Raw genomic sequence first — 14,237 nt, forward strand, 5'->3', positions numbered from 1 at the left:
CAAAAAGATGAAAAAACTAGTTTCCATTCACCTTGCTGTGATCTGGAAGAATTCCTTTTACCGCAACAGCAAATGAGTTTCTAAAATGTACATAATTCTAAAAAAGATTCAATCCAGAGATTAACCATTTAACTACACCCACTATTTGGTTTAGGAAAATTAATCCATACAAGGTGATCTTCCAGTGTTTTCTTTTGAAAGACAGTTAAAACTAAACTGTTACAGACTTAGGCCCACTGTCACATACAGGAGGCTGCCAGCACCTGCTCTATTCAGCTGAGCTAATACTAAATAGAAGTAGCCACACCTATGAAGCCACAAAGAACAAATGCATTCCAGAACAACTGTTCTTCATTTTATTGAATGGTTGATGCAGGACTATAATCCAGGTATATTTAAATCAAGTGTTGGTCCACTCATCATTAAAAAGAATTGATTTAGTTTTTTTATAATAACATCAACACAAATGGAAGGAATATGAAGCATCATAACAGGAACTTTCAACTGTACGTGACATTAGACCATGACCAGACTGGTGCTACTTCAATATTTATAGACTCTCCACTGTATAGACCAGCCACACTAGTGTTATTTACCTCCAAATCATTAAAGTTCTAAGTAAAGGATCCTTCTGTCTACAGCTTACAACCAAGCCATCAACATGAGATCAAAATGCCATTTATGCCACTAGAATCATAGTCTTGTAGAAATATTTCTATATTTAGTATTTTACTAAAGAATAATTACTATCGTCTCTGAAGTTACATAGAGCCATTATAAATATTTACATCAAACATTTACAACTGGTTCATAATATATAACACAATAGTTTAGCTATAATTTCTAATCTTCCAGTGTAAAAGTTTCAAACAACATGTTGCTATCAATTTCAATTTATCTGTTTTGCACACAGTCACAGGCAGTACAGGGCATTTCAAAAACTCATGTTACATTATAAAAAAAATTGAATGATGTTACTTTAATAGCAATTAGTTTGGGGATTGTTTTATTTTGGTTTTGGGTTTTTGTTTTTGTTTTTTTTTTTAAACAAGCAGATTTTAATTTCTAAACCTCATCTGGTGCTACTACTAACATTTAAAATAGGCTTGAGAGGGAAAAAAGAAAAACTTAGAAATAAATACACCTTTAAAAAAATTCCACAATTAACCATGTCAAAATATTTGTTTTCCACACAGTTTAAAGGAGACCTTACTCTTCATCATTTCCTTGCGCTGAAATACAGTGTAGTTCAATCCATTCTTATCTTCTGATTTGTCATCCTATAAATAATGCTGTCATACCCAGGATCCATGTTCCAGAGGTTGTAGGAGATAACTATCACAGCTAAAGCAAGACCTATCATCATCCACAGAATAATGTTGAAGATTACAGAGTAGTTGTAGTTGTATGGATAGGCAAGGTTATATGGATTTTCTGTTTCGCTCTGTAACAAAGAAAAGTGTATTACTTTAAAGTTAGCTTGCATACAAAACACCTTCTGACTACATTGAAAGTCTGAGCAATCTGGGTAGGAGAGATGCATTTTTGCATAGACAATTCTGATGCTAAGGCACAAAATGCAAAAGTGATGATGTGGCTGATGTCAATGGAATCCAAAGGAACGGGCTGACAGGAGCCTCATGAAATTCAATGAGGATGAATGCAAAGTCCTGCACATGGGACAGAACAACCCCACGTGACAGCTGGTCCCCCCAGCACAGGCTGGGGGCTGACGAGCTGGGCAGCTGCTCTGCAGAGAGGGACCTGGAGGTCCTGGTGGACAAGGTGAACAGAGTCAGCACTGTGCCCCTGCAATGACAAAGGGCAACTGCATCCTGGGCTGCATCTGGAATGTAGGCAGCAAGTCAAGAAAAACAATTTTTTTCCCACCCATGAGGCAGGACTTTACTGGGGAGAAAATGGCAGAAATGCAAATTCTAACAAGACATAAGCTAAAAAGTGTTCACAGTGGAAGTGGTTAAGACGTTGGAACAAGCTGTCCAGAGAGGCTCTGGGACTTTCAGCCATAGACTTTTCAAGAACTTTGTTGGACAAGGACCTGAGCAGTCCGATCTATCTCCTAAATCAATCATGCTTTGAGCAGTAGGTTGGACTACTAGGATGACCTCCACAGGCCCTCTTCAATCTAAATTATAACATGATTAAGTGAAGATCAAGACATGTAAGCTGACCTCTTCACACCCATGCCTAAATCATAGTCATATTCTAGTCCTTAAAAAAAGAGGTATGCTCAAGTGAAGACATGATGCAGTTTGAATCACTTTTAATAAATGAAATATAGAAAAATGTGCATGTACTACCTGTGATGACTGGAGAATGGAACGAGTCTTCCTTGTGAGGGGAGAATTAAATGTCTTTACAGCCACCACTTCTACTACTGCATTCCCGCTATACAGATTAAACATCTCATCTGCAAACTGGAAAAGCAAAAGTGATTTAATTTAAAACCTACACTGTAGCCAGGAATTAAGGAGAGTTTTGTTAGCGAGATGTACAAAACCATAAGATGTCAGCTTTAGGAATAAGAAGCTTATGGAAAGTTGTAAAAATTTACACTATTCTAGAATTCCACTAAGAAAGTGCCAACTTCCACCTGGTTTACAACATCTCTGTAAAACCCCTCAACCACTGTTCAGCAGACTGTAGCTTGACTGCTTTCTGCGCTGGAACTCATTCTTTCATCCCTTTTACAAAAGGTCCATCACCATATAGTTTCCCAATTGTATGTCTGTCAGTTTCAACAAAATATTTAGGTTCTCAGCCTTCCACTGGGAAATTATGAACCTGAGTAATTTAATCTAGTCCACAGACTAATATGTCTAGTATTTAAATACATTTGCTTAACTGCAAAGAGGCCGAAGAGTAATGTTTAGAGAAAACAGTTATTTGGCTTAGCAAATTCATGCTTTTACACTTTTCCGTCATGCTTTTGAAACTCTCAAAAGCAACTAGTCTTAAAGATTTTATCTAATGACCACAAAGGACCAGCTAAATAATTACTTTCTTGAGCACATTGAACAGCACGTTATTTTAGAGGCTTGGAAATATAGATTTATACAGCTTTGTGGGCAAGGGGAAACTAACTGCTGTACCCTGGGATAATGATACTTCCACATTTCTGAGAGCCAGTTTTTGTGAGACACACTGGTGGTTTTAAATGCAAGAGGTGGGTGTCAGTCTCTTCTCCCAAGTAAGAAGTGATAGGACAAGAAGAAATGGCCTCAAGTTGTGCCAGGGGAGGTTTAGATTGGATATTAGGAAACATTTCTTCACCAAAAGGGTTGTCAAACATTGCAACAGGCTGCCCAGGGAAGTGGTTGAGTCACCATCCCTGGAGGTATTCAAAAGGCGTGTAGATGTGGTGCTTAGGGACATGGTTTAGTGGTGGACTTGGCAGTGTTCCATTAATGGTCGAACCTGACAATCTTAAAGGTCCTTTCCAACTAAAACGATTCTATGATTCTATATTTATTTAGGAAAAAAAACCATACTGAGCCATGTTGATATATGGTTTCAATATATTCCTAATCCTTAACTCAAAATACCTAACATATTGTAGAATCATGTCAACACTTTCCAGAGTGACAAATTGTAACATTACATTTTACAGCTGAACAACTGCATTTTAAAAACCAAACAACAAAACCAAGCATCAGTCAACCTATCACTAATGAAGTGACAATTCAAAGCAGAAGATAGTCAATAAACTAACTCCCTTGTAGTTAACACAAAAAATTATTTCCTTCGTATTCCCGAGAGTTTTCTTCATTAGGCAGAAAGTATACCTTTTGCAAAGAGTCTGCAAGAATCTGAGAAGCATCCTTGAACTGCTGAGAGTCTTCCCCATATCGTTTTCCAACCTCTTCCAAACCAGCCAGTTCCAGAGAATATAGGTCTGGAGATTGATCTTTGGCTAAGTGCTTGTGTCGAGACAGCTTTGGCACACCATTGAGGGCAGAAAAAAATTAATTCATATATAGGTTACTTTAAAAACACATTTCATAAAATCAGTTTGCTGGGACTAATCCAGCCTCACTTTCCACAGTCATATTTCATATTGATTAGGAAGTGGAATTTCTTGCCAACTTAACTAGATGTCTACGCTTCTTTTCTTATTCTACAGAAGAAAGCAGATGATCATCATGTAGCATCTATTCCTAACATGAGCTTATACACATGTAATATAGAGCTCTACTAAAAAGAAACATTATACTTATTCACATCAGAATCCTTGTTCTGTAATTACCATAAAAATAAAACTTGGAGAAAAAAATACATTAGCTACAATACTTGGATACTACTATTCCCGCCACTGAAGCTGGCCCTTGCAAAACTGAGTAGGCTGCAACTTCTACCTTGCTGTTGCCCATGTACAGAAGTAGTTTACTTAAGGAGTATCATCCCATTGTCATAAAATCCAACCAATATAATCCAAACTATCTCAAAGGAGAGTAGTGATATTCTTGTACTTCTACAGGTGTGAAGCTGCAGCTCTGACATTTGCCTGCACAAGGGAATAGAATAGTCTCTGAAAGCAAGGAATTTAATCTGTTCCTATCTTCCCAGCTACTTTAACTACACCATTTCTAGTCTGCAAGACAAAACCAAGTTGTTCTACCTCATTTTCTCAAGAGGCCCATTTCTCTCCACCAGCCCTTCACCTAATGTGAACTTCTGAGTTTTTCATTACTTTCTTTCACTTTAAGTAGCTGTGGGCTGCAGCTTAAAGGACAAAAACAACAACCAAACCCCAAAACAAACCTTAAACCACAGCAACAAGACAGTAGCTCCTCAGTAGAAAGATCGTAAGAAGCTTTTTGCTTAAAAATATCAGAATTAAAAGCTCACCCCTCCATTGGAACATTTATATCACCACCACTATTCACACTACAAAAGTCACTCCAGTCTTTTCAGATAAAATGTTATGGTGGTATTTTGAAGTAAAATGGTGGACAGGACAAAGAACATGTTCTTAACTACCATTATACTTCTCAAGTAAGAAAACGGGGAAAGCCCCAGCAAATTCTTCATGGAGTACTTCCTGTGTCTTTGGGTATGGAGAAATAGAAGCCCAGAATTCCCCGTTCTCATCAAACACAATACAAAAGAAACTACAGATGATTACGGTTCTCATTTTCTTCCGTCAGCGACGGGGCTGATACAAATAGCTTGGGAATGCACTATTTAAACTGATGCAACCAACTGATGACACACCTGACTATGTATCAGTGGTTGCCAAGTATCCTGGCTATGGCTTCTCTACCCTTAAATGAGATCTGTGAAGTTTGTGACCTAAGATGGGGAAAGTGTTTCAAAAACAATCTTACCAGGCTTGCAATATCATGTAGGACTTGTAGTTCTGACAGAAAAAGCAAATCAGCCTGTGGGAAGAAGTAGGAACAAAGAGATAGGTATTTCCTTTGATGAAACCAAAGTTAGGAAACTCTCATTTTGTTGCAAGTCTCAGTATTTTAAACAGGTTATGTCTGTTACAGCATCAGAACATGCTAGAAGGAAATTACTCTTTCAATAAAGTTACTTACAAAAGAACTTAAACTTACTTCTTAGAATGCAGTTAGAAAAAATTCAAGTGGGCATTCCTAGGCAAAGGGGCCAGGGCGGAGTGGGGGGGAAAGCACAAGGTAACTAAGAATATTAGAAAAAAAGTCGTAAAAGTTCCCACTGATTAAAGTTTTTTACCTCATTGTTTCTGCTGAGGGAGTTGAGAGGAAGGGAGCTGAGAATGGAGTTGTCCTGGAATAAGCGGTTTCGCAGTTGGCGCAGTGTGACAGGAAGATCTTCAAATACAGAGTTTGCCTTGCCCACCATGTACACTCTCTGCAGGAACAGCCATTGTTTAATAACAACAGAGGTTAGTTTTCAGTTTTTCCAGTCACACATTAATAATCAATCATACTTGCTATCTCTCTCCAATGCAAAACCAATTGGTTTTGCTCCAGCCACACAAGTGGAAAGGGGTTTACTATTTAGAATATCTGGAATCAGAAGTGAAGCAATACTCACTTCCTCACTGGGGGCCAGCTGCAAGACCACAGGAGTTTCCTCAGAGAACAAAGTATGAATAGCGTTCGCAACACTGTCAAGACTGAAAGGAACGGCCTGGAAAACAAAGTCTAGTTAGATTTTTGGGTAAAACGGGGCCTAACGATATAAAAGGAGATAAAAACCTATAGAAGTCTGGAAAAATGGGACAACCTCTTTTTGCACAGAGAGTATGAATATTTCAAAAGTAATAACAAATAATAGGAGACAACATGCAAACCAAAACATCAACTGTGTATCTGTAAGCAGACAATTTATTTGTATATATGGCAGACACAATGTATTTTTCAGAACTCCAAGGGGCCATGACTGTATAACTAAGAAGCTTGCTGAAGCTAAGGGCATAGCCTTGTTTATCAGTAAAGCAAGACCAACAAATATAGAAGCAATACAAAAGGGGAAACCAATCTTAGTGCAAATGGAAAGTCATGAACCACAGAAAACTGATGAATGAAAATATCCTAGTAGAAAGATCAACTGCTGAAACACCAAAGAAAAGAACCATATAAAAAATTACTAAAGAAATCCTAACACAGTATAGTGCCATTACTGGCAAGCTAATAAAACTGTTAGTTTTTCTAAACACTTACTTCTGAGTTTCATCTATAAAGAAGCAGAATGGTACACCTCCATTCACTAGTTAAAGAGCATATAAATTTTTTTTCTAATAAATTTTAGTAAGTCTGTAAGCTCAGATAATTTTTATCCAGTGGTCCCAAACATCGACTCAGTGATGATCATTTGAAACTATTCTTGAATACTGGAGTATCAGTACTTTGCCAGCACACATTTGGGGCAGCTCATTTGAAGCCATGGCAGCAGTTAACTGAAACAATTAAAGCTTAGGAATATTAATTCCTATTAATGGGAAATAAAGAAAATATGCATTATGTACACATCAGAACTTTATCAAAGTTACAAGTGCAAATACAACTGAAGACTTCAAGTACATTTAAGGCTTCCGCAAGTTAGTAACGCCCATGCTGATCGGGTGCATACAATCCTAAATCAGTTTTGGTCCAGATAGCATTTCAGCAATGCCAGCGCGTAACTATGCCTGAACTAGTGAGCTATGCTTGGAAGCTGATGTGAAAGCAGATCTGTGTTAAGCTGAACTGGAACCAAGTTCAATGTAAAGCCACATTACATTCCAATTAAACACCAATATTTTAAAATAGATTAAAAGACTGCCGGATAGCTGTAAAAGTCATTTCATAGTGAAATCATCACCTCATCTTGGCGTGTGCAATAGGGTGTCAATATTAAACAAAACACTATTCAACATGGTCACTGATGATTCCACAGTTTGGCTGCAATAATAAAAGGATAAATAATAATTCTTAACAGGAGCACAACAGCCATGCAGAGCCAAAATGCATGGTAAACTGGTGCAAAACAGCTTTCCAAGGTGGGCAGAAGCAGAATTAACTAACTAGAAATAACCTGGAAAACAACTTATTTGAAAAGGGTTTGTGGGTTCATGCTAGACAACAGCTCATCATGAAGAACTGGTCCAATACTGCAGCAAAATGGATTAAAGAAGACAATGTATTTATAAAGGAGAAGTGAGTAAACACTGTACAGTTACCAATATTTTGTAAGTTATTGTGCTCCTCTTAAGATGTGTGTGGACAAAATCATATAACAGGAGAAGAGGCAACAGGCATATATTTAAAAACAGGAAATTCTATCTGAACACAAGAGAAGAGTTTTTTACTGTAAGGGTGGTCAAATACTGGTACAGGTTGCCCAGAGAGGTTGTGGAGTCTCCATCTGTGGAGATATTCAAAACCCGACTGGACACAGTTCTGAACAGCCTGCTTTAGCTGACCCTGCTTGATCAGGGGGGTTGGACTAGATCATTTCAAGAGATTCTGTGATGCTGTGACAAGCGTGAGAAAAAAGTTTCAGCAAAGACAGATAGTGACAGGTAAATGTACTGTTGCTTGTTGGTTTATTTTGATACAGTATAATCGAATCGTGTCTCAGACTGCTATATTTCACAGTCAAGTACTTGAGAAAAAACTCAAAAAGACTGCTTAGAGGGCGATACAGTACATCAAAGAATCAGCATCATGTAGAACACTATCACACACACTTAGCTGAAGCAAAAAAAGCTAATAATTCTGACTGAATCATTAACATGGGAAGCAGTGGATTCTCTGCCTCTTGGTACAAACATATTAAAAATAGATGCCTTTCAAGGAGAACATGCTTGAGTCAAGTTACTGAACTCAACACAGGAGGCACAGGGTGATCTTAAAGGCCTCTCACCTTGTACAGGAGTCTGACTGCATTGTTTATCTATACAGCCTGATCCACTGTTCTACAGGGGTATGTGAACTTCAGGTGAAGTAAGAAATAAGTGAACATCAAGGACTACAGTGGAGAGTCACGTACATCTCATTAGATCACAAGAGTCACAGAAATCGCACGACAGTTCCAAACATGGATACTCACATTCTCAATAGGGTAAGAAATCCCTTTCACAGGCAACGTCAGCTTGTCTACTCCTTTCACTGTTACCAGCACAGTAGCTCGTGGTCTGTGAAACAGATCACCCACTGCAAGCCCAGGCCAGGAAAGCTCCTATTACAAAATAGTAAAAAACCTTGTATTTCACAGGGAGAAAGAAAGGAGCCCTCCCCCACCATTACAGCAAAATAACTTACTAGCTTGTTAATATCTCTGTGCAGGACAGCCTATTGGAAATTTCATGGGGAAGTAAGTTAACACTAGAACGCTTTCATCTTGAATAATGATGTCTCAAGTTAACCATGAAGAAACTGTTAGTTTAAACTGTTAGCTGCCAGTAACTTCATAGCAAAGTCTACACTGAGAAAGCATTATACATATTGCATACATCAGGAGTTATTTTCCATAATTAAACTGGAAATATCATAGGCTGTATTTAATAAGTGAAGGGTGAATTTAAAAAAAAAAAAGCCAAAATCAAACCCTTTCACAAAACACCACAGAAACAGGTTTAGGCACATTAAAACACTAACATCTTGATATTTTCAGTACCAGAAAGAAATGGGGGTAGGGGGAGGTGTCAATCATAGCAACACCCTATTAATCTAAAATTACAATTTGCATAGAAACATAAAAAGATTCCTTAGGAGCTTACTACAGTTATGTGTCGGTAAGAGCACAGTGAAGGCTACCTTTACTCAGGCACAAAACACAAATTCATCTATTTGGCATAAATTCAAACAGATTTCTCTACTTGCATAAAAGACATAACAGCTTGTTTAAGTTTTATGAAACCAATTTATTTGGATTTTAGAATTAAATGTCATTGACATTATGATCTCTATCACCTCAAAGAAACAAAAGAAAAACCTTTTAAAGCATCATCAGGGACAAAAATGAAGTTCAGTGTTATCTTGCCTTAACAGGGGAGGAATACTGAATGATTGTTTTTGAGAATCCCCCCACACAATGTAATGCAGTAAGAATTCTAAATTCTCTACAGTGCGCCTACTGCAGTCAGTTTATGTTCCTAGACTACAGCCTTGATGTAAACCACAAAACGAGTGTTTGGGCCCTGCAGTATTCTCCATACCAGGGCTGGAAGCTGCCTACAGGGTGATCTCTGCCTTAGTGACAATGCTGACAACTTTTCAGTTTCAGGGCTTAACTGAACAGAGAAATTTAAACACTGGGTGTTTGCTGGGTGTCTTTACATGCAAGACACACAATACCATCTGATGTATTGTCTTTTCTTGATAAAATAATCAAAATATACTTCTTAGTAACACTACTCGTAAGAATTTCTGTTACTAGTTTAATGACAAAAAAGCATAATTAATTGACAATAAGATACTTGCAGACAAATTCCAAAATACAGGCTAAACAGACCTGCATTAAAATCAGACTTACCAGACCTCTTGCCTAGCTTCAGTATGGAAGAAATAGGAACTGGCCTCCCTCACCAGCACTGTAAGAATAACCCAGCTCGTAGCTTTGAGTATCTGGCTGCACAGACACTGCTAGAGATGCCTGGCTACTAAGCTTTCACATACTGCTTCAGCCACTCATCCCTGCTGAAGCCCAGCAAAAAATTCAGTAGGCAAGATGGAATCAATCCAAGGGCTCCTACTCACGTGCCCCACTTTAAACATCACTAAAACTATGTTCAGAAACCTAATTTGGGAAAACACTACCACAAATTAGGTTTTCAAGTCTTTGGATTACTTCCTGCTTGGTTTATTTGTTCTTATTCACTACACTCAGCAGACAAGCTTGCTGACCTGACAAAATCCCTGCCTAGCCAAGCCATTTCTCACAATCTTCGGAGTACCAAAGAGCAGAGCCCTACAGATATTGCTCGTAGGCAAGAAATGACAGTGGTTCCCACAGATTTTCAGTATGTAACTACGGATGGGGGGATACAGCATGTAGTTGGATCTCAGAGGAACTGAGGAACATCACAGTTAAAGACTCCACAGGCTTGCTTCCTTCTGCAGCTGATGATTCACATTAGCCAGCTAGCACAGCCTTCTGCTGCCGATATGACTGATACAGCTCTATGCTTGGAAACCACACTTTGACAAGTCATGCATTCCTCAAGACAACCAGGATGGTATTTCGTATATTCCAGCACATGACAAGAAGATTTCCATGTTAAGCAAGCAGGTCTGCAGTTTTAGAGGCATTGCAAACTCAAGACCTGAAACATACATCTTCGACAGAAAAGCCCATGGATAACGCAGCTACATCTGGGATCCGCTCGCCAGGAATGGGCCAACTTCCATCTCGAAAAACAACTGACTGAGGAGATCGTAAGATGTTAAATTCATCACCGCATACACCTAAAACCAAACAAACAAAAGCTGTCAGATATTACAATTTTTCCCTTACATCACAGAAAAAGAGCATATTAGAGCTTAATAAGATTCCTTATTCCTCACTCTCATACTTATCAATTTATGTAACACAAGTAATAAGAACCAATCATTTTAACGCTCTGGAATACGAAATAAGGTTTCTACACAGCGATGACTAAGGATGGAAAAATCCACATTAACAAAAGCAGGACAATTATTCAAGCAACAGCACAGTGCACTTCTGCACACTCACTAGCAGGTTGTGAGCGGTGTTACAGTTCAGACCTGGTAAAGCTAACTCTCAGTAGAGCCAGACAGACTCCAAAAATCCCGTTAGCTCACCAACAGCTCCACACCAACACAGCTCTGTTTGCTTCCAGGACTGCTTGGCATAACACCTCTTTTCATGCAGACAACAGCCTGAGTCACTGAACCCAGAGCCAGGAGGATCAGCAGAGTCAGTGCTGGCTTAAACAGAGCACTGCCAGGAACAATCTGGCTTCTGCAAAACAGCTCCAGTGTCTCTGCTCTGCCTTCTCAAACACATGATGCTGCAAGACGTATTTCTTCCTCTGATGCAGTACTGGACCTAAGCTGATTGGGTGAAGCCACAATCTACAACGCTTCTCATGTTGGGTTTTCACTTATTTGCAATGACCCCTTCCCTTTCTTTCCCATTACCTTGAAAAGCAACGTTGACTAAAAGCATTATTTCTAACCTGTATTATGATGACAGTAATTTATTGTGTAATAAAGCCAGAGAGGACTCCATGAAATAAGAGATGGGCTGCTTTCAGTCTGGCTTCCTATTTTAAAGTCACTTAAGCATAACTGCAATACTGTGTACACAAACATTTATCTAAATAAATTTTTTAAAAAAATTGGTGTATATAAGCATTAACACGCACAATGCAAAACTTCAAACATATCTCCTCCAAGGAGCAACTTCTGCATGTTTCTACCAGAAAGCTAATCTGATGCGAAACTTGAGAAAATCAGGTAGAACAATAAATACTTGCAGGCCACCTAAGTTTAAGTTCTAATTATATAACCAGTCTGACTACATAGTCCAAAATACGTGAATAAGATAACCTTCTAAAAAAAAAAAAACCCAACATAGAAGTATTTACTCCTACGATCACTGAAAATTAGTTACCAATCCAAGCAGCTATATAAAATAGTTTTCCAGAGCATCTGCAAATCTAAAGGTTATTTACAAAAATAATGCAATAGTAAACTGATGTTTTGTGCAGTTATAACTTCCCCTATTGTTAATTTAACCAATCTGACCTTGAAGATGCTGTTTTAAAGCCTGGATCACGATCATGCATACAAATGTTTACAGTAAATCTGAGCTATATTATGATAAACATACTAAAGGAACAAAGTACTATGATGCAGGTTGGGGAAGGGTAGCAAAAGGAAGGAAACAGGCCAAACCAACACATGTGTATGGAGTAGATTCAAGCATTTTTTGTTTTAAATTGATATGTGTTCACTGGATAGCCTGCTATCAATTTTAACGGTGTAGAACTGAAATGTTTCCAGACCTATTTGCTTAGGAAGGAATTTACAAAATTGCTACAAACATTTTTGCTCAGTTTCCAGGATTTCACATGTTGCTTTAATTTTCCACAAGGCTCTACAACAGTCACACACGTTATGTAGGACAAATTGGCTTATTTGGGACAAGGTTGCTTAGGTGGATAAAATTTGAGCATTACCCTTTTTAACCAAATTTGCCTTGCGAGGCTTGTTCAAGGTCTCAATGAGCAAAACTGAACCCGAACTTGGGAACACAAGCCTTTTCCTCAGACACACAATTGCTTGACCACGATACCCCACTGGGCCACATATTCAGTGAAGCCTAGAGAGTAAATTCTGAGATGCAATTCATCCTGCATACAAAAAACTTAATCAAACTTCTACCTTACAGAAGTTGTACCTCAGGAAAACTCCGTCTCTCAAAAGCCTTTGTGAACCTGGCCTGAAGAACTAAGGCGCACCGAGTGAAAGCTACGCGTGGGGCCTGGAAGCCTCAAGTGCACATCCCAAGCCCGACTCACACCGAACGACAGAAGGCCTCCAGCGGTGACAAAAGCAGCTCGGCAAAACATCGAAATTCGTAGAAAGCGACAAAACGACGCGTATCTGCGGAACGCTCCGCACGGCCCTTTGCTAGGCAGGGAGAGGGAAGTCTTGGGGCACGGCCTCTAGAGGAGCTGGGGCGGGTGGGGAGAAGCGGGGCAGGGAGGTGCAGCGAGAGGGCAGCCCTCCGCTCCCTCCTGAAGCTGGCAGACACACACACACACACAGACAGACAGACACCCCCCCTACCCCGAGGCTCTCCCTCCGAGGGTGCACCAGGCGCCCCAGCGCCCGCGCCCGCCCAGGGCCACGCGCTCCCCGGGTCACCCCCGCCCCTTCCCCACCGCTCGCGCGCCCCTTTCCCACCGTCGCGGTCGGGCTCCCCGAGGCGCGCGGCCGCCCCTTCCCCCGCCACGTCCCTCCGCAGCGGCTACGCAGCCCTCCCCCCGCGCCGCGGCAGCCGGCCACGCCAGCGCTCCCCTACGTTGGCTCGACCCCGCTCGCTCACCGGCGAGACAAGCCGATGTCACCAGCACCGCCACCTCCAGGGCCCAGGCAGCCCTGCCGCGCCGCCCCATGCCCGCCGTGGTGCCGGCCGCCACGCTGCGAGATGCCGCTGGGAAGACACCGGGCCACACCGCCAGACAGGGAGCGCCGAGCGCCCCGCCCACTAGGGAGCGCTGACGGACAACCGCCACAGCCAATCTGCAGGTGAGATTCAGCGCGGCTGGGCGGGACCCTGCAGGAGTGACTGACGGAACTGACCATTCGCCAGTGAAGCCCACCCCCACCCTGTCACGGGGCTGACCGGTCAGCTGAGACGCTGTCCCGCCGTGGGGGGCGGAGTCTTAACTTGAGTGGCGTTTCCACTTGGCCAATCAGATCGTAAGAGATCTCTGCAGCATTTTCCTCTCCGCACCCTAAATCCAGAGGGGAGGGGTGACAAGGCAGAGTCTCGCCGGAGTGAGTTGACGGCTGATTCGGCCAATCGGAGTGCGAGGGATCGGGGCCTTGCCCCTCCCACCGCTTATCAGTATGACGGCGGTGGCGTTTGGCGGAGGCGCGCTTGGATCGGGCAGCCTCGGCAGGGGGGAGGGAAGGAGCTCTGATTGACAGTTAAATGCACCATTCAGCGAGCAAGGGCGCGTGCGCCACCCTCTTCGCACCTGTGTAGCGAGGAGTCCTCTGGCTGTGAGGCCTTGGCCGTCAGGGTAGGCTCAGGCTCAGGCTCAG

At 41.1% G+C, this 14,237-nt stretch overlaps 1 protein-coding gene across 1 annotated transcript; it reads right to left on the reverse strand.

Moving 5' to 3' along the window:
- Positions 1 to 333: 333 nt before the first annotated feature.
- Positions 334 to 13,667, reverse strand: ATP6AP2 (ATPase H+ transporting accessory protein 2). Its single transcript, XM_068424902.1, has 9 exons — positions 13,513 to 13,667; positions 10,771 to 10,901; positions 8,545 to 8,673; positions 6,046 to 6,141; positions 5,722 to 5,859; positions 5,349 to 5,402; positions 3,807 to 3,956; positions 2,322 to 2,438; positions 334 to 1,444 (listed from the first exon to the last, which is right to left on the reverse strand). The coding sequence occupies exons 1-9, from the start codon at positions 13,580 to 13,582 to the stop codon at positions 1,250 to 1,252; spliced, it is 1,080 nt and encodes a 359-aa protein (XP_068281003.1). The 5' UTR covers positions 13,583 to 13,667; the 3' UTR covers positions 334 to 1,249.
- Between the last annotated feature and the right edge of the window lie 570 nt (positions 13,668 to 14,237).

The sequence above is a fragment of the Nyctibius grandis genome, chromosome 2 (assembly GCF_013368605.1).
Source record: "Nyctibius grandis isolate bNycGra1 chromosome 2, bNycGra1.pri, whole genome shotgun sequence".
Lineage (NCBI taxonomy): Eukaryota > Metazoa > Chordata > Aves > Nyctibiiformes > Nyctibiidae > Nyctibius > Nyctibius grandis.